The 22,354-nt window shown below is 41.5% G+C and overlaps 2 protein-coding genes across 19 annotated transcripts in view; one reads left to right on the forward strand and one right to left on the reverse strand.

Moving 5' to 3' along the window:
• Positions 1–22,354, forward strand: part of LOC137443796 (uncharacterized) — a 113,693-nt gene that overhangs the window by 89,770 nt on the left and 1,569 nt on the right. For 3 of the 6 annotated variants that reach the window (XM_068143807.1, XM_068143808.1, XM_068143809.1), the window contains 3 exons: positions 3,712–3,860; positions 9,135–9,226; positions 11,069–13,224. In XM_068143807.1, coding sequence (XP_067999908.1) covers positions 3,712–3,860; positions 9,135–9,226; positions 11,069–11,241 — 414 coding nt within the window. In that variant the 3' untranslated portion in view covers positions 11,242–13,224. Of the gene's footprint in view, positions 1–3,711; positions 3,861–9,134; positions 9,227–11,068; positions 13,225–14,392; positions 14,481–22,354 lie in introns of those variants that run through there. The other 3 variants (XM_068143813.1, XM_068143811.1, XM_068143810.1) reach the window with 3 other exon arrangements.
• SEMA6D (semaphorin 6D) overlaps positions 3,938–22,354 on the reverse strand; it is a 150,235-nt gene continuing 131,818 nt past the window's right edge. For 4 of the 13 annotated variants that reach the window (XM_068143793.1, XM_068143794.1, XM_068143804.1 and 1 more), the window contains 18 exons: positions 18,688–18,844; positions 18,180–18,291; positions 17,525–17,585; positions 17,349–17,411; positions 17,156–17,257; positions 16,843–16,933; positions 16,443–16,562; positions 15,930–16,018; positions 14,954–15,171; positions 14,716–14,847; positions 14,369–14,524; positions 14,111–14,284; positions 13,219–13,359; positions 13,035–13,112; positions 12,132–12,223; positions 11,732–11,788; positions 9,729–9,896; positions 3,938–7,632 (listed from right to left, as the gene is read on the reverse strand). In XM_068143793.1, coding sequence (XP_067999894.1) covers positions 6,329–7,632; positions 9,729–9,896; positions 11,732–11,788; positions 12,132–12,223; positions 13,035–13,112; positions 13,219–13,359; positions 14,111–14,284; positions 14,369–14,524; positions 14,716–14,847; positions 14,954–15,171; positions 15,930–16,018; positions 16,443–16,562; positions 16,843–16,933; positions 17,156–17,257; positions 17,349–17,411; positions 17,525–17,585; positions 18,180–18,291; positions 18,688–18,796 — 3,267 coding nt within the window. In that variant the 5' untranslated portion in view covers positions 18,797–18,844 and the 3' untranslated portion in view covers positions 3,938–6,328. Of the gene's footprint in view, positions 7,633–9,728; positions 9,897–11,731; positions 11,789–12,131; positions 12,224–13,034; positions 13,113–13,218; positions 13,360–14,106; positions 14,285–14,368; positions 14,525–14,715; positions 14,848–14,953; positions 15,172–15,929; positions 16,019–16,442; positions 16,563–16,842; positions 16,934–17,155; positions 17,258–17,348; positions 17,412–17,524; positions 17,586–18,179; positions 18,292–18,687; positions 18,845–22,354 lie in introns of those variants that run through there. The other 9 variants (XM_068143795.1, XM_068143798.1, XM_068143800.1 and 6 more) reach the window with 9 other exon arrangements.

Here is a 22,354-nt window from a genome sequence, read left to right on the forward strand (position 1 = left end):
TCAGAGCTGAGTGCACAAGCTCTCACAGAAATCAGTTCTCACACACAGCATTAACATGGGACGTGCTTCTCACTCGCCTTATCACGGGCCAGGCACAGTAACCTGTGGCTAATGGCACTGCACAGTGTTACAGCACGGCCCACTTATAAAAATGTATCATTTCTCTGCAACAAAAACCATCTCAAGCTGTTAATTGAGCACCATGTATTCCCGAGAAGAGTGACTCATCAGATGGATGCTCATTGCGCAGACAGGGAAGGTGCAGCTAGCGTGTGCATTGCTTTTATGACTCATCTGCTCTGATCTACTTTTGATTATTTTTTCCTCATGTGAGGCCAGTATTGTAAATCAAAGATTTGAGAAATAAGCTTGTGCTTAAAGTGACCCAAATTAAAAGCCAATTGCCCCGCTTCTTCTCTTGCTAGGCAGCCGTTCCTCTCTGTGCAGGAAGAGACACAAGTTACAGGCTGTCATACAGCTATGGAAGCAAACTGGTTAGCTCACAGTCTACCTTTGCCAGTGTTTAAGTTCAGCCACTGGAAAAAGTTATGAACCAGCTACTGCAGCCAGGTATGATTCTGCAGAGGGGCCTTCATTTACAACTGTTCTTCTTTGCTCATTTTTGTTCAAGTCTGTGAGACACTGTCCTGGAAAACCAGTCTGTGATCTACAAAACAAGGACAGCAAGATGTGTGCAGGTTCAGGGTTTCTAACCATTCAGGTTTTCCTGTTGAAATCCTTTTCCATTAACAAGTGGCCACTGACCATTCCTGGAAAGGGCCAGGACAACTTGTCCATATAGCAGATTTTCTTCACCTTCCCTACCCTTAAAGTATTAGAGGAGCTTCAGCAACACCCTTCCTGGCTGACAAGAAGGGCAGAGGCATCAGCCTGGCAGAGAGAACACAGCCTCACCATTGCAGCCCAACCAGTTCTCAAATTTACCTAAATACAGTGACCCTCTGAAATCTCCACTCGGGTGAGTAGCCTTCACTGTAGGACATAGACTTGGATCTGGTTATGATTTTAAAGAGCGGAGCTCAGAATAGACTGTAGGAAAAAAGCAAGCAAGCAGACCATAAATCAGGTCATTGCATGAATTCAGAATGCACTAATAAAATCAGAGCTTCCAACAAATTTCATTTCAGGCAGAATAGAAATGGTTTCTCAGTTGAGAGTTCAGGATGAATAATAATTTCAGATGTGTGTCAGGCCAATGCAGTAGGCCTACAGAAATGTTTGCAGGCGAATAGCAATGGCTGGTCCAGAGTCAGGCCCTCACACCAGCTGCACTTCAGTAGGACTAAATAAAAAGGCAAGAATCTCCAACTCTCTGAGCAAAGCTCAATCTAACTAAATATTTATTCCCCCCCCCCAAATCCTTTGGTTTCTTGCTCCTTCATAGTGTGATGACATTTGAACAACAAATGCAATCTTGGTAGGTTGGTCTCCTGGTACTGCTTTTTATATGAAAAGCTTGCATGTCCCAGCTGAAGTCCAGATGCTGCATTTATGAGGAATTTTGTTGTGATCAAGTTTTAAACAATATTTCTCCATGCCATGAAATTAACAGCACCTGAGGAAATACCAACCAACTCCTCCTCACTCCTGCAAATACTAACCTTTCCCAGATGGGAAGGGATTTTTCTTTCCCTGTATTTACCTACAAGATGGAGAAGCACCACTTTGCTGGTGCTCAGGATCAGAGAGGGAAGAAAAAATTGGAAAAAGAAACCCTTCATAAGAGGAAAATGTTACATCCAGAGCAACACCCATACTCCAGCCAAGGGCACTGCCTTCTGAGGAGCCATGTTACTGAATAAACCCTCATAATCTTCCCAGAGTCACAGTGAGTCATTAGCAAAATGGCATGGAGGCAGAAGCCTCCAACTGGAAAGGCCACAGGTTCATGCTGGCAGCACATCATAGAGTTAACTACTCATGGCTTTACAAATTGGTTTTCTTGTAATCATCTCACTACTAGGGGCCCAGTGCCCTTTTTTTGTTTCTCTACTTGTCTGTTCTGTTCAAAATTATCTATTTCCCCCACCCCTCCTTTTCCTACAAAAAGCAAAGGATACCAGAGAACCTTACCTCTGCCTTCAGACACTCACACTAAGACCTCTCCACAAGCCTTAGCACAGCAGCCAAGGCTGTGTTTTGCACCTGGGATCTCTCTTCACCAGCATGTTCCTACCCATCAGCATGTACTCAACAGTTAGAGCTGTGGCTACAGGTTGTCCTTCAAGAGAGCGTACAGGACACTTAAACTAATTGACCCAGGAGAGCATGAAGAGAAAATCTGTAATTACTGTCACTTCTTGCTGAGCTTTTCCTTATGGTTACAGTTCCCTTTCAGACCCTGGGAGTCGGTAAGTGGCTGCTTTGGCACCATCATTAAAGACAAAGCAGTTTAAAAGCTGCCCTTATGACTGGTTAGCCTCGGGCTGCCACATTCCCTCTTAGATTTTTCTTGTATTAATTTTCTAACAAATGGTATTTGTTTTCACAGACTTCTGTGGTGTTTGCACCTACCATGTAGCCCAGCAGAGCATGGTGGGGAAGATGACTGTCTGGCTTGATCCATTCAGCCACCACATCACTCTGGTTAGGTGAAGGCTGGTTCAATATACACCAAGTCAAGTAACTGTGGAAATGGTCACCTGACCCCCTTTTAGGTACAATTACAGATACTTTCTGAACAAATATATTCCATTGTATGTGTTGCAGTCGCACATTTATATGTCACTAAAATAACGAGCTGTAATTGCTCGTCACAACCCTTAATGCCTGACTGAAAAGTTTTCAAGTAGGCGTGCTTCAAAAGTACTGCCCCTTCAGAGGGACCAGCCTGAGCCACACTGGCTGAGACTGTCATGCAAAAGGCACAGCTGCAGTGGCCAAGCAGCAAGGGCTTGTGATAGGTCTATGTGTTTGATTTGTCATTTCAGACATCCAATGAAAAGCCTACATCAATGCAAAGAAATTTGATTGCTTTCCACAATTGGAAAAAAAAAAACAGATTGAGCTATTAAAGGTTTGGGATATTTTAATTGTTTTTTTTATCACCATGTTTCTTTTGCCTTTAGAATATTCCTTTTTTCTCAGTAAGTTGCAACTAGGTGCCACCGTGTTGTTACAACACGCACAGTAATTTCAAATGATGAATACCCTGACAGCGTAATCTCATAATAAACAATTTTTATCCATTATCTAAAATCAACTTTTAATTAAAAGCATACATTATATTTGTTTTCTGATACTACATTACCCTGATTATTTTAAAATTGCATGCAGTGTTGGCACATACTAAATATACGACATGTGTATTGCTGTTGGGCTTTACTGTCTGCCTGAAAAGTGAATTTCAGTTTATTAAGCATTAGTAAGTACTTAGGAATGTCCTGTTATGTAGGATATGGCTGCAATTGATTTTGCCAGGAATTATCTCTGCCTTTTTGTAGCCTACCTTTTAGAAGGAAGAATCTCCTCTTTCCAAACTGCACTGTATTTGCACAAAAGCAGTATTTGTCTTAGCTTAACAGAAATGGTTCCCAGGCTGAAGCCTGCATCAAGCTCCAACAGAGGCCTCATATGGGCATACAGTAAGTATTTTCAGATGCAGTGCATCTTGGTGTGTGACACGGACACCCCTGATGCTGTTCCACACTCCACCACTGCATGCCAATTACTTTGCTGTTTTATATTTAGTGCAGGAGGCTGAAAGTTATCTGCAGACACTCACCCTCCCTCAAGAACATGAATGTGGCTGTGAAGGAAACGGGACACCTGTGTGCATCCGCAGTGCCCTGCGAGGCTGACAAGAGGATGTCCGTGCCTTCTTCACAGAGCTATCAAAGGTAAGCAGAGCTTTTCCTCTGTTGTACACCCAACACAACTCACCTCAAACTAGCAGCACCAAGAATGAAATCAGACGCTCGGTACATCGGAATATTTTATTTTGACTTTACATGCGGTGTTAAAAACCCAAAGAACGTATTATTTACACATCCACAATACAAGTTTACAAGATATCTATACATGTTAAAGTACTCTATAGTATAGAGCAGCTTCATTTAAGGGTTACTTCTTTTTTATGCCGTACCATTAAAAAAGATACAATCTGCGTTTACCTTTGCACAAATGGATAAAGCATCTTTTATTATTAAATTAACAGAATAAGGACTAGGTTGAATGTTAGAAATTTCAACATAAATACTGAGAGAACTCACATTACCATCTACAAGGCAGCACAATGTTACAGGAGGTTATCAGGGTTCACATACATTTATCTTTCGGTTTCACACAAGTCTGTATTAATATTTGTGAAGTGAATTCGGATCAGTTTGTGTCTTTTGACAACTGAGTATATTTTTAATAGTTATTAATCTGTAGTGGTTTAGTTGCAAGACAGAAGTGTTTAGGAAGAGAGATCATTGATTTTGGATCCAGAGGTCTCAGGAAATAAATGTCCCCTTACAGCCTTACCAGAAAAAAATGACTACTTCTGTCCTTTATTCTTTGTTCTGTAACAGAGATCCAGTTTTCAGTGACTAACCTTTTCTCCCTCTCCAACACATAATATAAATCTCCACCGTCTCTGAAACCCATTGCAGTTATCTGTCCTGCTAATTCATGAATATCCCTCTGCTGTGGTTATTTCTATAGTTATGCTCGATAAACAATGTGGTAGTGTCTAGTTTGTAAGCTAAACTAGCCATCTGTGTGGAACATCAGCTGCAAGTGGATACTGTAAAACCTACTAAATAGCTTACACAACTTTAGCAGGTGTTCCATTACCCTAGAAAACTCATTTGATTTCACATTATAACTGTTTGATCCTTCGGAGAGCTGGAGTGGAATGTTTATCATGGTAAGGTGATTTAACGCTGCTGTCTTCTTGGATTGTTGGCTGCCTTTAGTTACCATTAATTATTCTTGCTGTTCAGTTTTTTGTTTGTTTGTGGGGTTTTTTTTGGGTGCTGTTGAGAGGTTTTACAACTGGCACTCGGGAGATATGTGCTATAGTGAGAACACTTGACAGATTTATATTTCTTTTAGTACTTTTATCATTTGCATGAATAAGGCACAAAATGCACAGATTCAGGTAAACTCACACATAATATTTACAGAATATTGTCATTACCTGCATGACTTTGGAAAAAAACCTTACATTACACAACAAAAACAAATTGATTGCACTACTGTTGAGTTTTCACAGACTGCTTCTGCCAGGCCAATTAATGTTTCTTCTTTTTTATTGACGAGAGTCTATCAGGGTGTAGGGCATTAGTAAATGCAACAAAAACATAACCTCCTCCAGTTACACAGGCCTTAGCCAGGTGAATTGATTATTAGCTGCCCTCAATGAGAAGTACAGGGGCTCAAGTTCACAGGGGCCAGGTATTGGATGGAGGCACTGTGGAAACACAGTAAAACTCCCCCGTTCTAGCCCCAAACACTAGATTTGAAATGCACAGCTCTGAATCAATAGCAGCATAACAGAGTTATGAAGTATTAACCATACCTGCACTCTTTCACTGGGTGGCTATTTAATTCAGAAGTCTGGCAGAGATGCGCAGTTCATCCTTAGCTGTCTCCAAACTGAACCCAATGGGCTGCAGAAGGCAGAGTCATCTGTTTGTTCAGTCATGCTCAATGTAAACAATTCCATAGCATAAAAGATGCAATGGGAATCTAAGCACATCCTAGTGTGTACAGTACACACGCACATCCACACACACGCACAGCTTTATCTGTGGCACAAACAAAATGCCACACACATGGAGAGAAAAAAAATAATGCTACAGTTGGGCCAGAGACTGAATTCCAGCAAATTGATTATTAACCCAGATAGTCATTGAGACATTACCATTTTCTGACATTTGTGCAAGAGGCAAGGTGAATGCATACATATTAAAATGTTCACATTTAATGGGAAGGACCACGCTTAATGGCAGTCTAAAATGGAACCCATTTTTCAAGTATTTGCTTACTGACTTTTTTCCCAATAACTTTTTTTTAAGCTATTTAGAACAGTAAAGTAGCCCCCACCCCATTGTGCTACATCTCTCCTTAGCTCCAAACAAAAGAAATGTAATGACCAGCACTTTCCTTTGTTTTTTCTGTTGTTGCTTGCTCTTAGCAAGTACATGAAGTCTTGCTATAGCTACCTGTGGCAAGACACGGATGTTGCTTAAGTAGAGACAGTTTCTTTGGCCACTTTGTTCTCTTTAACAAGCAAGTCTCTGTCTTACGTGTCTACCACAACATCACCTCACAACCTGTACAGGTCAATCCCACGCTCAATTTTAGCACAGACATGTCCTTAGTAGCTGTATTTGTTCAGTGGTCTGACTGAAGTTGTCTGAGGAACGAATGAGGGTTTTGGTGGGACGTCAGGTTTTAAGGAGGATGTCCTCTTTATTCCTGTACGAGGAAGGGTGCCGTTGCTCGTGTAACTGCTTTGCCTGGACAAGGAAGGCTGGAGGTGAACGCTGACAGGCGTCCCTTGCATGTAGTCCATCTTTGTGCCTGTCGTGGGAGGCATGTACCCCCCACGATTAATACTAGGCTGTCTGGATAGCAAAACACCATTTGGTGAGTTTAAGTTTTTAGGAAGGGCAGATATTGAATGCCTTTGTGAAGAATTTTTGTGATAACCTCTCTGCCTTTCCAAAGAGGTCATTGGTACTGCAGGAGTGGTGGGAACGTCCACTCGCTTTGTGGGGCTGTTTCTCGGAAGCGTTGATGGAGGAGAGTATAAAGACGCCTCCCTGTTGGGAACCTTAGGTGGGATCTCAGACATATTTCCCATTGGATCCAGCATTAAAGTCTGGTGGGTCACTTGAATATCTCCCATAATTGCTTTGGGATTACTAGTAGTTTCATTTAAGTGTTTCAGAAAATCATTCAGAGTGTTCCTGGAATCAACAGATCTCCTGTGGTCTCTTTTGCTGGACGTTTTTGTAAGTGGATGATCAATATGTTGCATCTTTTTGTCTGCCTTGTGCGCATTAGAATTCGAGAAAGAAGTGTTGTAATCGTGGGTAGCGTTGGGAAGGACGATGGCGCTAGGAATATGTCCATGACTTAGAGGAGAGTGGGGTGGAGGACTGGAAGGGAAAAACTGAGGGCTTTTTAGCGGGGTTTCCTTCCGTGAAGCGTTGAGGTTAGCGTGTGCTTTGTCTGACTGACTCTTAATAGCCTGCAGAGTCTTTTGTTGAAGAACTGGTGTAGATTCAGGAGTTGGCAGCGCAGCTAATTCCGGAGGCTGGCCCCTGTGGTCCATCATCATGGACTTAGTATCGCCGTTTGGTGGCAGCTCCTTTCGGCTAGTCAAGAGGTTTGTGTAAAGCTTGGGCGAGTCAATGTTTTGCTGATACTCCTTGACAGGGCTGTCAAACAGCCCGTTCAGCTTCGCGAAGCTGCCGCTGGAGTCCGTGCAGGACTGCGCCGACTCCGCGTCCTTGTGGATCTTTCTGGACTTGCGCACAAACATATCCCGGTAACAGTACACGGCCACGCCCGCGATAAAGGCTCCCAGCACAAAGGCGGCAAAGACACAAGTGATTAGGACATTCATATGCACCATTTGGTTGGACTCTCCTGATTGCACTTCCCACCTCACACCTGCAAAAGACATGCAGCACAGGATAAATCTACATGTACTTCAGACCCACATGCTTCAGAAGAATGCAGCCTCCCTCAGGGAAGTGCCTGCTAAGTGTCTGCAAGTGCTCTGTCTCTAGCCTTAGTGTGACCCAGTGGGATCCTGCAATCCACAGTACCGGTGAAGGCAAATGATGTTATCAACAACTGTGTGAGCAGTGATCAGACTAACTGAAGACTGTCCATTTTCTTTGATAATAAGGAATGCTGGTTGAAACATCTTGCCTCATATTATGTTCAGTTTAGCCTGTCCCCAGATTTCCTTTAAGGCTCAAAAACAGGGGCCTGTATGTTATTAACATTAATGATTTCTGCTGGAAAATTGAGGTTAGAAGGTGCTGCTGGGCTAGACAGCAATTAATAACTCATGGATGGATTTCTCTCTCAATTTTCTGCCCAACTCATAAATCAGTATCAAAAGAGAGACAGGATTATGCAAATGTTGTGTGAAACTGCATAATGCACACACTGCATTGTTGTAACCATGGGAATGTTACATGGTGCAAAACTTCCAAACTAATGCATCCAAATGTTGCTGGCCCTACAGTGGCACTCCCTGCCTTCTGGAAGTGTATTGTTTGAAAGTTCAAGATTATATCATTTTATTAGAGCACTAATGTTTTTATTTAGTTTTTAGCTAATACCATCAATATTGACATAACATTGAAAACAACTCCAACAACTTCCAAGGTTAAGTTATTAGAGAATGTTAAAATTTAGAAAACTTTTAGCTTAAACCAAGAAGTTGAATATGGGATTAGTTCTTTCTTTGTGTATTAACAAGCTCCTTTTGTTCTTTTGAGATTTTTAAAGCAACCACAGACATTTTGCAGCTAAGACTGTTAGTTTTTAATGAAAGTAATTCTGTTAACTATCCCAAGGGATGTTAAAATGAAAAAGCAGAGAGAAGGAACCAATTCACTTTTGTTAGAGGCAAGGCCTTTGAACATTGTTAATGTTCAGGGTTATAGGTTTTAATGGCACTGTGCAGAAGAAGGAGGAAAACATGAGTGAAGTTCACTAATGGCTACGACACAAAATGTAACTCAGAACAATGAGCAAATGATAACAAAATCTTAAAGCAAAATGGAAAACAACTGTAACAAATAAAAATGTCAAATGCACTGCCATAATGGCTGATAGGAAACCTGATATGTTTTGGTGAATGGTACACAAATGGATTTTGGCTGGTGAGATTTTCAGTACATACAGAAATGTGCAAACATGTCTGTCACCTGGCTATTCTGTGTACTGAGGGAGACTTAAGGTTTGGTTATGGGAGATGAAAGCTTCTTGGTTCTTTGGTTGACAGCAATTGTTCTACCAAAGTCTTTGTTCCCTTAAGAGCCTAATCAAAGGTTCACTTAGCTGAAAGAAGAAAGACTACAGAAAGATGAATTACATGCAGAATGTTTCTTTTTGTGTTGGCTTAAAACCTGTTTCTGTGTCTCTCTATGCATTAGACCATCTGTAAACAGATGCTCATATCCAGAGAATGGAAATTCAGCACATCTTTACTCAGATCCAACCCACGTTCTTCAAAAACAAGCTGCGGGTATGTTTGGGTCATGTCTAATTTAACACATGGATCTGTCATGGAGCTGTGCTTTGTTTTCTGTTGTCCCCTGTCACCCCCAAAACTCTCCCCTAAACCAAAACTTCAAGCTCTTGTAAGCAACCTTTCATGAGAACTAAGTCTTATCCTAACAGGACTGGTTTTCAAACTACCACCAGAGGTACGGAAAAATCTTGAATGTGTTTTTTTCTCTAATGCATCCGAAACTCACAACTCCCACTGATTTTAATGGGAGCTTTGGAGCACCCCAGGAATAAAAGGCTGAGCTTATTATCATCTGTGTTTCCCATTATAAGCTCTAGGCAGCACTTTGTACACCGGATAAGTAGGTATGAAAAACATGATTGCACTGTCTGCATATTCACAGGAAATGGGTGTAAAATACAGCCCAACAACCATGGTTGTTACATTTAAGCCTTAGACAATGCTGAGACTATCAGGTTTCCATTCAGCTGCACTGTATTCCCTGGTAAGGCCTTACCCTTTGGGACACCTGATAATGGATCAGAATAATCAGAAGTGTTTGGGTCATCTTGAACTACAAATTTCCGAGAGCCAGTCACTTTAGGTTTCCAGGAACCAATCACTTTAGGTGATATAACTGGGATACTTGCCATTGTGGTAATGGAAGCTGAGGAGAACTCCATGTCTGTGGTGGCAAACAGATTTTTATTAATGTGTATTACAGTCAGCCTTTCCTCACTGTTTCATGGCACATCTAAGCTATAGCTGGAGACAGCATTTAATGGGAGCTGCATCTCAGAGCAAAATGCGACTCCCCTGTACTCTGCACACGTACAGAGGGCTGATTAAAATCAATTGGTTCAAAACTTTAAGTACAAAAAAAAACCACATTGAAACATCAACAGCTGATAGCCAGAAAGCCAGAGAACAAGTCAAACATGAAAGCAGTGCGAAAGTTAAAGTAAGCAACTGGTGGCATTCAAAAGCACAACTTATTATACTTAATTGCTATATTCTTCACTGGAGACAACACACTTGGCTGCCTTTTAAACATCTTTAAAAAAAAAAGTTGTTACTTGGAAAGATACACACTCATGACAGGTTACGCCTGAGAAACCAGATCAGCTCCATTAGTGCTATTATGATATGCCAGGAACTGCTGAGCGAGCCATTTCTGCAGGTGGGGATGAAAGGAATGTTTTTAACTCCTATTTTGTAATGGCTCCCAAGGAACAATGGTGCACAGATTCTGGCACCTCTGTAGGAGGTTTGCCGAACAGAACCACCACAGCCTACCTGAAAATGCACACAAGGAGGCAATACATCAAACTGGATTTACAATCCAAAGCCTACTTTGCACACTCAAATGTTTTGTATTCACTGTCCTAGTAGGTTTAGGCCTAAATGTCTATGGCTTGAGAAGCATACTTCAAAAGCACACTCACTCAGGAACTGAGAGTAAGGTTGAGTTGTATCTGTGTCCTAACGTACCACTTTGAAAACTCAGCTGATAAACTAAACACTCCTGCAAGTGAGGCAGCGTTCCCGTGGAACGGTTTTGTTTTGCTTTCCTAAGGAAGTCTCTAACTTATATTATGGGTAAATATAACTGGAAAACATCTGTCTCAAACATTACTTCTCATCAAGTTCCAGAAGTTCAAACATCAGAAAGCAAAACACAAAATAATGTTCTAATTTCCCTCTTACAAATCTAGCATACACATAGATTACATTTGTCAGTCAGAAATATACCATGGGTTTGAAAGCAGAGACCCAAGTTCCAGGAGCAAAGACTGGAAAATAAGGGCTCAGTCTTGCTTCTGTCAAAGTCAACAGAGGTTCTGCTTTTGTGTTCAGCACAGGAGCACTGGGTCCTGCCTCTAGAAACACCAGCGGCTGCCGGTGAGAATGCTATCAGAAAACCCACTGAAGGAGAAAAGGATGTGAAAGTTCATCTGACAACAATGCATGAAGTATTTTCTAAGGCACCTTTGTCTACACAAGTCCTCATTCAGCTACGCAGCTTGTGACGTTAATTTTTTTCCATTAGCACAATCTACTTAAAACATTTCAAAAATATAGAAATACACATTGTAGAGAATGTGTATTTGTGCAAAAAGCTCGCTGGGAAAGAAGGAAACGAGGAGAGGAGAGGGAAGGAGGAAGATGATGAAATTCTGCCATTCATCTACAAGAGATGACCAATAGGGGCACTCACAAATGCATGGCTGGGGATAAAGAGTAAAGCTTAGTGGACTTTCGTGCAGTGAAGATGTCATCTATGTTAATCAGGCTCTTTAATAAAAGATGTCTCAATAAATAATGAGCTGTTAACATGCGGCTACACAGGGTGAAGTGCTGAGTGAGAAGAGTCTGACTATCTTTACCATCAGTGGGAACATGAGTAAAAGCACAAAAATGGAGGACTGCCAACTGTGCAAAAGGAAGGAAAAAAGGGCTGAAAATGCTGAACTGAAGGAAAGTAAAGGTCATTAATTCAAAAAATTAAACAAAACTAACCAGATGTTGGGTCGCCAAATATTTTGTAATCTGGTGTAGCTGTAGTAGGCAAAATTTCTAAAAGAATTAAAGGAACAAGTAATCAGTAAAAAGTAACCAAAAGAAAGCAAAAAGATCTCAAACCTGAGTAATGGAAAACAAAACCAAAGTATTACTGGTTACAAAAAGTAAGTTCTTCAATACTTTGCTGTAGACCCCAAATAGTTGCAAACTGGTGAAGGAAAGACAAAACTCTGCCACCCAGGACCGAAAGCTCAGCTTTGTGAACATTCACAGTAACAGCAGGTGATACGTTCATCATGTTACTGAAAAGCTCATCACAAATTTAACATCCACAGTGAGGTGTGGCCACAGACTACTGCTGGGACATTACAAATGAGCAGCAGTGACTAAGCCTTACCGTGGCAGTCCCCAAGCTGTGCTGTGTTGCCATATTCCACGTCTTGCATATATCCTCCGGTGCTGTGGTTGTATGAAACAAACAGAGAGAACCTGCAATTAACAGTATTAGCAGGGAAACAAATGGTGATTTTCACTTGTTTTTGGCAGGCAGCAAATGGAAACATACATGAGAGCTAGTGTATGGCCCAGACAATTGTCTTATAAAACGCAGATGTTAGTTATAGCCAGGCTTTAGAACCCTATACATGTGCTTATGCCAAGGAATTGGAAAAAAACAAACCATACAAAAAATCCCTATTTTCCAGCAGCTTCATCATGTTTTCTGCATGGGGTGTGCTCTTCTTGGCTTTAGATACAACCATCCAATTATACTAGTTCAAGTTTGCACTGGCCTGCTACAAAAGCCTCTTTTTGATGTACGGCTGCTCATACACTGTACATTACAAACCTGATCTTGTGCAAAACATCCTCAGTAGGCACACAGATCAACCAAGCTCCAGCATGAAGACAAAATCTCCCTCCTTCCACTGTGAATCCTGTGCTGTCATGTTTGCAGCTGACTGTGCCTGGCCATGAGCATGCCTGGGAGGAGATACTGTCTACTGTCCTCTCTGAGCTGTTCAGATTTGTAGGCAGCAATTTCTTGCCTTTCTGCTTCCAACTTCTCTTCCTACAGATCTCCTTGTCCTCCCACACACGTGTAGAACTCCCACTAAGAGCAAGTCTTCACTTAAAGATTGCAGAATTAGGTCAGACTTTAGTGTTCTGTTCTCTTACATCTACAGTGCATTCAAAAAACCTTAAAAACATGGAGTGCAAAGGAACAGGCACAGGACATGAGTTCATGTGGTCTGTGAAGTGTATGTAGCAATGTTGGGCCAATCAGAAAAGGAGTACTTACAGCATGCCTGGTGTCACTCTTCCACATGTCTCATGGTCTAACCAGCCACAGTATGGGTCCCGTGAAGCAATACACGCCCTTGCAGAAGAAAAAAAAACCCCAAAATCATGCATTTTTTACTTCCTTCCCAAGTGATGTTGGTGCTCTTCCTTTACGGGGAGCTGAGGAATGAATGGAGACATACTTTTTGCATGACCCATGACGCTCACACCGACTCAGAGGAATTCTGATGACACAGCTGGAGAATGCCACGAACAGAGCATGGTGGTCTCGATCCAGCTGAAGGGAAATGACTCTTCTGTCCTCCTCGCTCTCAGCATTACACCTGTTCAGCAAACACAATGGGATGCCATTATTTTAGTAACCACAGTACTTTGTGCAGCACTTACACTTCAAACATTTTATTTATTGTCTGCAGTACAGATAGATACTGAAGAGACCTTTGCTTACAGAAATGTAACTTACTAGTCTTTGCTGAGTGATTCTAAAGGAACCTATGGGTTATCAAATGATAGCTTCTGGCTCTTATTTACAGTTAGGTGACAAGTTTGCTGAACTGTGTAGGAAAAACATCCAAATCCATTTTCTTTGTTCTCTCAGCTGGCATAAATATCTCAACAGAGCAGAACATGAGTCCTGTATTGGATGCCTGTAGAGTCTAATTGGAATGCTTACATTCCCAAATTCTTTGCGCCAGAATAAACAAGTTTAAAATGATTAGCTGTAGTTTACACATTATTGGTCACTCTTAGGAAACCCTCAAGATAAGCTCCCATCATTTCTTTTTAACAGCAGCAGAGAGTTCTGACATTTTATACTCAGGAAAAAAGTGTATCTGTTTGCAGAGGAACTGGAGTGTATCACTGACGTCACAGGAGCGGAATTCGGTTGTTCACTCAACCCATGCAAAATGCCAAGTGACCAAATATTTTCAGGTTATTCAACACGAGGAACACTGTGAAATAACAAACAAGTGGTGCTGCTGGTGATAATGAGTTGGTTTTTGTTTACCGTAATGTTTTTTAGCTAGATACCATGGACTAGATGAAGAGCTTGGGTGTTCTGGTAATACTTACTTTGCATGATTATATGCTTCAATCTCTTCCAGTAACACGCTGTCATTCAAAGAAAAAGGCCTGGTCTTTGCCAAGATTTTAAGTACTACTCCTGCTTCAGAGCCAACAAATATGACTGTGTAGTTCTGGTAGGGTCCAGCAGCATGGTCTACAGCAATTGCTGTCAATCTGTATCTATCAAGACCAAAAGGCATATCATTAACAGTGTGTCTTCTTTTTTCCTCTTTTTCCATGCATTAACTTTGTATGGTGTGGTACCTGACACGTGTTTTGGTGAACCAGGGCTCCTCAGTGACTGAGGGAACAGCTGAATCCATCAAAGGATGAGATTTGATGAAGGAGAGTGTTTCGTCTGGGAAATCAATGGAGGTTTTGTATGCTTCTGCTAGCCCATGTTTTGCACAACAGCCAGGTCTGAAAGGAGAACAACACTGTTTTCCTCTTGGTATTTTAGTTAATGAGAGAAGGCAGCTAACGAGCACCCTTATGGCTGAAGCATAAAGCTCTGCTTTGGTTTTCACCTGACAGACACTCAAGAGTGCAGCTGATTTAAGGTAGCTCTTTACAAGGACAGTATTATGGCATCAGGAATAAGAACCTTTTACCTTGGCTTTGGTACTTTGTCTTCAGGTACAGCTGTCCAAACGGAGTCAGGAGTCTTTTGTTCTTTAAATCTCCCTTTGAAGACTTTCTCAATGTCATCCATGCTGAAAGCACACACTGCTGAACCAGGGATGCTGTAAATTAGACAAATAATTGCAAGAACTCAGACTACAATGGCACCAATCTCAGTGTAGAAAGAACCAGAGAACTGCCTTTGATGTAGAGTTGCTCATCCCTCACCTGTTAAGCTGTGTGGTGAATACACCAACAACTGTGGGGACTCCATTGATTTCTATTATGTCTGTGATAGACTGCAGAACATCAAAGTAGAAGAAGGAGTCCCCGGGAACTGAGCAGTTGAGCCGAGCTTTCAGAAAGGATGTCCAGTGTTTCTCCAGGACTCGTTGGGACCCCCCCATGTCATTTTTGCATATGCGTGCCACACGGGAATACACAGCCTGTGAAGGGCAGAAAAAAAAGAAGGAAAAGGGAGAGAGGCTTGAGAGACACAAGGAAAACAGTACTTGTTTCTGAGCTACACCAAAGAGAACTCTGTGAACAGGAAGCTGCATTTATTTGCACAGAAAGGATGAAAGCAAGCTGTTTAGCTTGTAGTGCACAGGCATCTTAATGTATCACCAAGCAAACGCAGCTTTGAAGCTTGTCCCCACCTTTTTTGCCCTTCAAAATCATATTGTTAGTGAGATTTAAAGACTTTAATTAACCATGTGTAAAGGATTTAATAATTTATTATAGAATACCCTTCCATGGTGAGGCAATGAGTATTATACTCTGTACTGGCATGACTGAATTATTCAATATCCAGGGACATTAGAGAAAGTTCTTTGAAACTCTTCTTTTGTGTCGTTTTCTTTTGTTTCTTTAATAAGCATGAAAAACCCCTCAGATTTTCCATTACTTGCTACAAGCGTTAAGGCAACAGCAACGCTGAGGCAAAAGTGATACTCAGATACCTGTAGCGAGCCTGTCCACCAGCAAGGCACGGGGAACAGAAACAACTTTTTGGTTGAAGAATGCTCTGTTCTATTTCTCTTCACACCCAGCCCCATAAATGACAAGGCCAGGAAAACCATGCAAACTTTGCACTGGCCTCTGCTTCATATCGTAAACTATGCTTGTTAGTGATGCTGGTTTAGGATTATCTCATTCTGATACAAGTCATGGCTCCCTGGCAGCTGGCTGTGCCTGTACCCACCTTGCCTAAATTATTGTGCTCTACAGCGATTTCTCGGAAGAAGAAATAAACGTAGTTCCCGTATTCTATGGCATGGAGGAAGTGTGGTTCTGTAAGAAAGAACAAGGAGAGGGTTACTTCAAAGAACTACTTGGTGGCTTCTCCACAGGTCCATAACAGGTAACATGAGCTCCAGTCTTCCAAATCCTTTAGGATGTCCCAAGTAGGGGTGCACTGGAGTTTACAAGAAGTCTTTAATGCTGGCTTGTGGAATGTAGAAAGGCATCACAGAAACCACATTTCAGCTAAGGTGTTGTGCAACTGCAGGTCTATTCACTGATGCAATTAACAAAAAACCCAAAGCACTCTGTTTGTATTAAACTGCTTTGTTATTGCAATCATACTATACTGAAAGCTACATATATGCTAACACTGCAGAACACGTGTGAAGCACGTTGTCTGTGAAGTACCTGACCCTCTGTGCCACTGAAATTAGACTTTCCATGTATATGGCAACATACCCCCCCAAATTACCTTTTATCCATTTGGAATCATACTTTATTGTTCTTAGGGCAGATCCATCCCCCATGCTGCGATAAATAACAGCATCACTTGCCAGGAAATCTGCTACTGTTGCCGAATACAATTTTCCATCTAAAACATAAGTTGAAAACGTGGTATTAAGAGGCCTTTGATAATCTACAGAATTCTGACTAGCCTGTATTTTTCCCCATTTCTTTATTGCCACTCTTCCCCAAATTGCTGTAACCTATTTATTAACAGGTCAGCTTCTAATCCTTTGGAAGCCCTTTAAAAAAAATGTAAGAGCAGGGGCACCAAGACACCTCTGGCTTTCCTGTGCTTGCTTTAAAAGCTCTCGGGCTCCTTTGATGCCATTAATCATTTAGACTCATTACAAGCAAAAAGTTCTTACCAGCAAAGAGGGCGACATTGGTTTGTCTGGCATCAAATGGGCATCTGGCCAAACCACTAATTTCCTCCCCATCATACTCTAAAGTATTCAGCTAGAGAAGAAAAATAAATGGGCGATAGTGTCATTTCCATTTTGTACACTGGCACAAAAGCAAAACATTGCCTTTCTGCAAAACTAAATTCAGCACATTGGCTTCTGTCTGTTTTTATTTCACCTTGAAGCACTCTCCAATCACACTGGATGTGTTTGCTATGTAGCATAACTGGTGCAGGCAAACCCAGGAACAGATTAAAGGCATTTTCCATATTCTTACCCGATAGTATCTGCACATAGGGTTAAACGCGTTTGTTCCGCAGACAAACACCATCTCATCATTTCTTGGAACAAAGACTTTAATGAAGTTATGGCATTCATCCTGAAAAAGAGAGTAAGATGTATCAATCACAGCCTTCACACACAGAATAAATATTAGCGCTGGGTTTCTATAATGTATGTGCTAAACTTACTTTGTGTTTGCCTTTCATAGCACAGTTCTCTCTGTCTTGCTGCCTTGACCTCCATGTCAATTTCTGTTAAATCAAATCAGAAAAGAACATTTGATTTCCTTTCCATGAAACCAATCTGTAACAAAAATGAACCCGAAGAAAACACCTTTGCCTTTCCAGCACCTCTAGTTACTCACCTTGCTTGGAGTAACTTCCAATTTTGGAACTTCATTTAAGTTTACAGTGTAAACTTGGTCCCTGTTTGCAAAGAATTAAAAGACACAAGTAAATTCTTTAATTCATTGTCCTTGTTTTGATAAGCTAAATCTATTTTCAGACTGCCTTGTTAGACTTGAAGCTTCCATGAGATGCTGATGGGTTTTCTGTGTTTAATACAAATCGGAGAAGGTTGGTCATAGGCAACATGGGATGGTCTTGATTTTTATTGGTGTGGTCCTTAGCACCTACAATGTCCAGCTATTCACCTCTGTCTTCCCATTCTGTTGAAAACTAATCTGGACTGTAAAAATTCAAGCAGGTTATCCTCACTTCCTACACCCTTGATGTGTCCGTCCAAGTTTAAAATGATCAGGAGAGGTTTTTATCAGGACAGTAATATAAAAGAGGGAAAAGAGTATTTGATCATTGGTTTTAGCATAACTACAGTAACTGCAGCCTTCAAATCCAATTTTCATGCACTGGCCATAGATATGATGTATTTCTCTGGGAAGTCCTTCCCCAGTTCTAATTTTTATCATATTCTGCAGAGTTTTGTAAATGAATTTTACACATAAATGCAAAACCAGAAGAGAAAAGAATTTTAATCTAATGAAGTGAGTGAAGGAAAATTACCTGCCAGCAATATAAAGTGTGTCTCGAATTTTCAACATCAGTTGGAAGTCCAGTCTGTGCTGAGATTCATTGCCTGAAGGGCGTCCTCTAAATACTGGATATTGCCTTGAATCTGCAAGTAAAAATGGGCTACACCATCACTCAGGATTATAGAGCTAAAGAATCAATATATGGCATTGATTAGCTGTATATACTAGGTGTAGAAGGGTTTAAACTAAATTCCTTGGGTAATGTCTTGAATATAAATGAGAAAAGGATGGCTAATGTCAGCAAATGTTCTTTTTCCTGAAGTTATTGCTGTATTTCTGATTGCTTTTTTAAGAAAATGATTAAGTGCTCTATTAAAGACACAAAGCCAGTAAACACATTTCAATTTGAAATGAAGGCAGACTTTTTAAAAACTTCCTAAAGGAAAAAACCCAAACCCACAAACAACCCCAAAATTAAAGAAATACAAGAAACATTGCAACTTTTTCCTAGTTGTCAGCAGCAGCTGCAGATTACTTACAGTGGTAATCAACAACGTTAATAGGGTCCTCATCCTCAGGGAAGCTGACAGCTCGGCACTGGGACAGACTCAGCAGCATCACGGAGGCACAAAGCAAAGGAAGCCTCATGGCTGGTAAAAGCAGCGCGCTACCTTTGTGGCCACACTGTTTAACTACCTGGAAAACAGGAACACGCCAGTGAGATTCCAGCAGCACAGGACAGTAAACACAATTTCCTACCGCAGAAGAAGGGTTTTCTTATTTGTGTTTGAGCGCTGGCAGCAGAGGACTAAATTGGTGCTTAGGAAAGGCTCCTGGATGTACACTGATGGAAAACTGCTGTTGTGACATATCCCTACTCAAAGCTGCTCTGAAACATATTGATGTTTGTTAATTTTTAGCTGGATTTACAGGCATTTCTGAAGAAGATGACGACTGTCAGTCCATTTAATTCAGGGGAATCACAAACAGAACATGCAGGCTGCTGACCTGGCAAGAAAAATTGTCAAACTTGGGATTAGAATTTTAATTAAACTGCAATCTCTTTCTATCCCCTCTATCATTGAATGTCATCCAGTAAAACCCTTTCCCCATAAAATACCTAAATCTTATCTACAAAAAGTCATGACACACACAATCTGTCTCAACACCCATGCCATGTTTTCAAATCACTGCTTGTTTCCAGGCTTTGCCATCACAACACTAAGCCCAACGTGCTCACTGCAACAGACTCTGGATGCTTTGCCTTATGCAGTGATTTACATATGTGCAAAATAAATGCAGAAATCCTGCCTCTGCAGCGTGACAGTGTTTGTCACATGCTTTGCAAGGGTGGCGAGAGACTCAAATGGGGGCACAATGCTGGACTGGATTCCCAAGATGCCACTTCCCCCCTAATTTGATTTGCTACTGTAGCAACTGTAGCTCTCCTGGCGGGTTCTATGTGTGCTCTGTAGGTTACACAGCACACGCTACAATAGCACCACAGCATTATACAACAAAGCTTTTAAGAGGGGATGGGAAACAACTTCTCCAATTAAACCACAGGGATATTTTAGTAAGCAGAATGTAACTACTCAAGTTGCAATTTGGGTAGGATGCAAGCAAACGCATCTGAAAGTGAAATGCGATCCTTAATGACCACAAGTGGTCTGGGCAGGGGTCATATTTCTCATTAGAAACCTGGCAGATGTACTACTACTCCCTCCTCCAACCTTTGGGAGGCATTCATTCAGCCCCGATTCATAGGTCAGAGCTTTGAGTCACCAGCTCAATGCCTTGCAGTTGCTGAAATTGGTTATTAAACTCTTTGTCTAAACAAAGAAGCCTTTCCATTTCGATGTTCCAAGAATTGCTGAGGTGTACATATTGCCAGCACAAAGTGCCAGGCCTGATCCAGCAAAGCACATAAGTATTAATCATTTAATAATTTGAAAAGCCATTAAAAAAAGCCCTTTGCAACAACACTTAACCTTTCAGTCTTGTTTACTGGAAGGAAAATAGCGTATTTGTTAATTGATGCTATGGCTGGCTAGTGGCAGGGCTTCTTCCTTCCATGCGGCTGCTGAGCATTGTCAGATCGGGCTGGACTGTGAGGAGACCAAGTTAAATGCTGATAATATTTGGTGATGGAGGTGTAGGTGTTGTCTGAATGCCTGACCATTATAGGCTGACCTGAAAGGAAGCATTTTCCACTGTTAATGATATTTCTGTATCTCAGTCCACCAGTCCAGAACAAATGGGCTGTGCTCTTAGTCAAGATTGATGAGTGCAGTGGTTAATAAACACTAATGATTCCTGGCACTTTCCCTCTGCTCTTCCTTGTCCTGACATGGCCTCTTCAGCTGAAGCATCTTGCATTAAATTACCGATGAGCAAACTTAAAAGAAACTGGAATTAATAAAGTTAGTCAAATTAGTTCTTTCTTGTGAAAGCACCATTAGGACAAAGTCCTGCAGCACAGTGGCTCCCAGACACAGTAACAAATCATTAATTGTTACACAATCTTTTCTTTTTGGTCTTTCCCCCCCCCAAGAAAATGAGATTCCAAATATCCAACCTACTGCTGTCCCAGCAGCAGAAGTGAAAGGGGAGGCATAGAAACTGTACCTTGAGTCAGTGCAAGGTAACATTGTAAGGTGTGTAGTAAAAGTCCTCCCCGAAGCCTCATTTTCTTGGAGAACAAATGAATACAAATTGCCAAAGAGCAAGAAGCTCTTCCAGCCATGTAGGCTTTAGTTAGCATAGAAGATGAGGCTGCTCATGGCCCACACACCATGACTCAAAGAGACCCTGGCTTGGCTGCAAAATGAACACAGCCTGTGAACTGTACAAGTTCTGCCAGTATCAAGCATGGGCATGCATTAGGAAGTTTCTTTTTTTCCTCTCTTTACTTTCAGTATCCAGTCCAGGAAGAATTCACTGGGGCAACAAAAAAATGTAACCTGCCTTACAAAGGCAGACACTGTCTTCTGGACTTGAGGAAATGAATGCAGAGAACAAAAGAGCAATTTGCTGGGTATTGGTCACAACTATGACCTAAAACCAAACTGTCCCAAAACCAAAAAGAAAGCAAATGAAAAGCAGGTTAACAAAGACAGCAGCAGCACTCTCAACTGGATTCACATTTTGAGGGTGTACCTCATACTCCTTAAAACACAGCAAAGTTTTGTAAATGCAGAACCACAATCTCCCTTGAGATTGCACCCAGAGCAGAGACAAACTTACATTCATGTCTTCCGCAAAACCTCCCTAAAAGTCTGAAAATACGTCACAGACTAACTCACAGAACATAAAAGGTAGGACTAGTTATGTTCAGCAATCTCTTAACTAGACACCAGCCTGTCACCAGTCTTTATCAAGTAAAACATCTACACCTCTAAGAAGCACAGACCTTTGTCGTGACAAGAGAGACAAGTGGACACACAGCTGGACTGGGTGAGCAAGCCAGAGGTAATCACTCCTCAGCAGCCAGGTAAGAAGTATTAATTTCTTTATTATTTTGCTTTTTAAAAACATTAAAAAACAGGAGCAGTAGCTGCGATTCCCAGCTGCACATGAAAATGCTCCTGCTTCAAGAAGCATTTAAATGCACCTTTCAGCTTGTTGGACACAGGCTTGAGATCAGAGCCACTGAAAAGAGAATAAACTTGGAAGAACAGCTGTTCCCTACATAATCAGGAAAATGGGCTCCATCTAGCCCTTGGAACAGGGGCTCACGAGAGCCAGGTGTGTGCTTCTGGTAGACACAGATAGGCTGGTGTGAAAGGCCTAATTCTCGCCACATTCAAACCTTTTAATGGAGGCCACTACTGGGGACTACAAATAACAACGCTGAAGTGTCTTTTTGGACCAGAATGGCTGATTATGAAATGCTGGCAACGTCTACCTTCAAGAAAATGCAGAAAACAATCATACACTGGGTTTGATTATTTTTCCCCAGCCAGGATTCAGACCAGTCTTTGATAAATTTCTCTTATAAATTGCATTCCTAGCATTTCTGCTAGGAAACAACCCACAGCAAGGGCCAGTCTGGAAACTACCAGTATTGCTGCCCCCACTTCACAGATGGGGAACTGAGGCACAGATCAAGGATAAATTTGTGACCAAAGCCAGCCACAAAAAAAGCCTTTTTGAAGGTTCTGAGCTGCTTTGGGTCACATGTGGCTATGCCATGCAGCATAGGCA

Source organism: Melanerpes formicivorus, unplaced genomic scaffold (assembly GCF_026170545.1).
Source record: "Melanerpes formicivorus ecotype bairdi unplaced genomic scaffold, bMelFor1.0.p_v2 SCAF_10, whole genome shotgun sequence".
Taxonomy (NCBI): domain Eukaryota; kingdom Metazoa; phylum Chordata; class Aves; order Piciformes; family Picidae; genus Melanerpes; species Melanerpes formicivorus.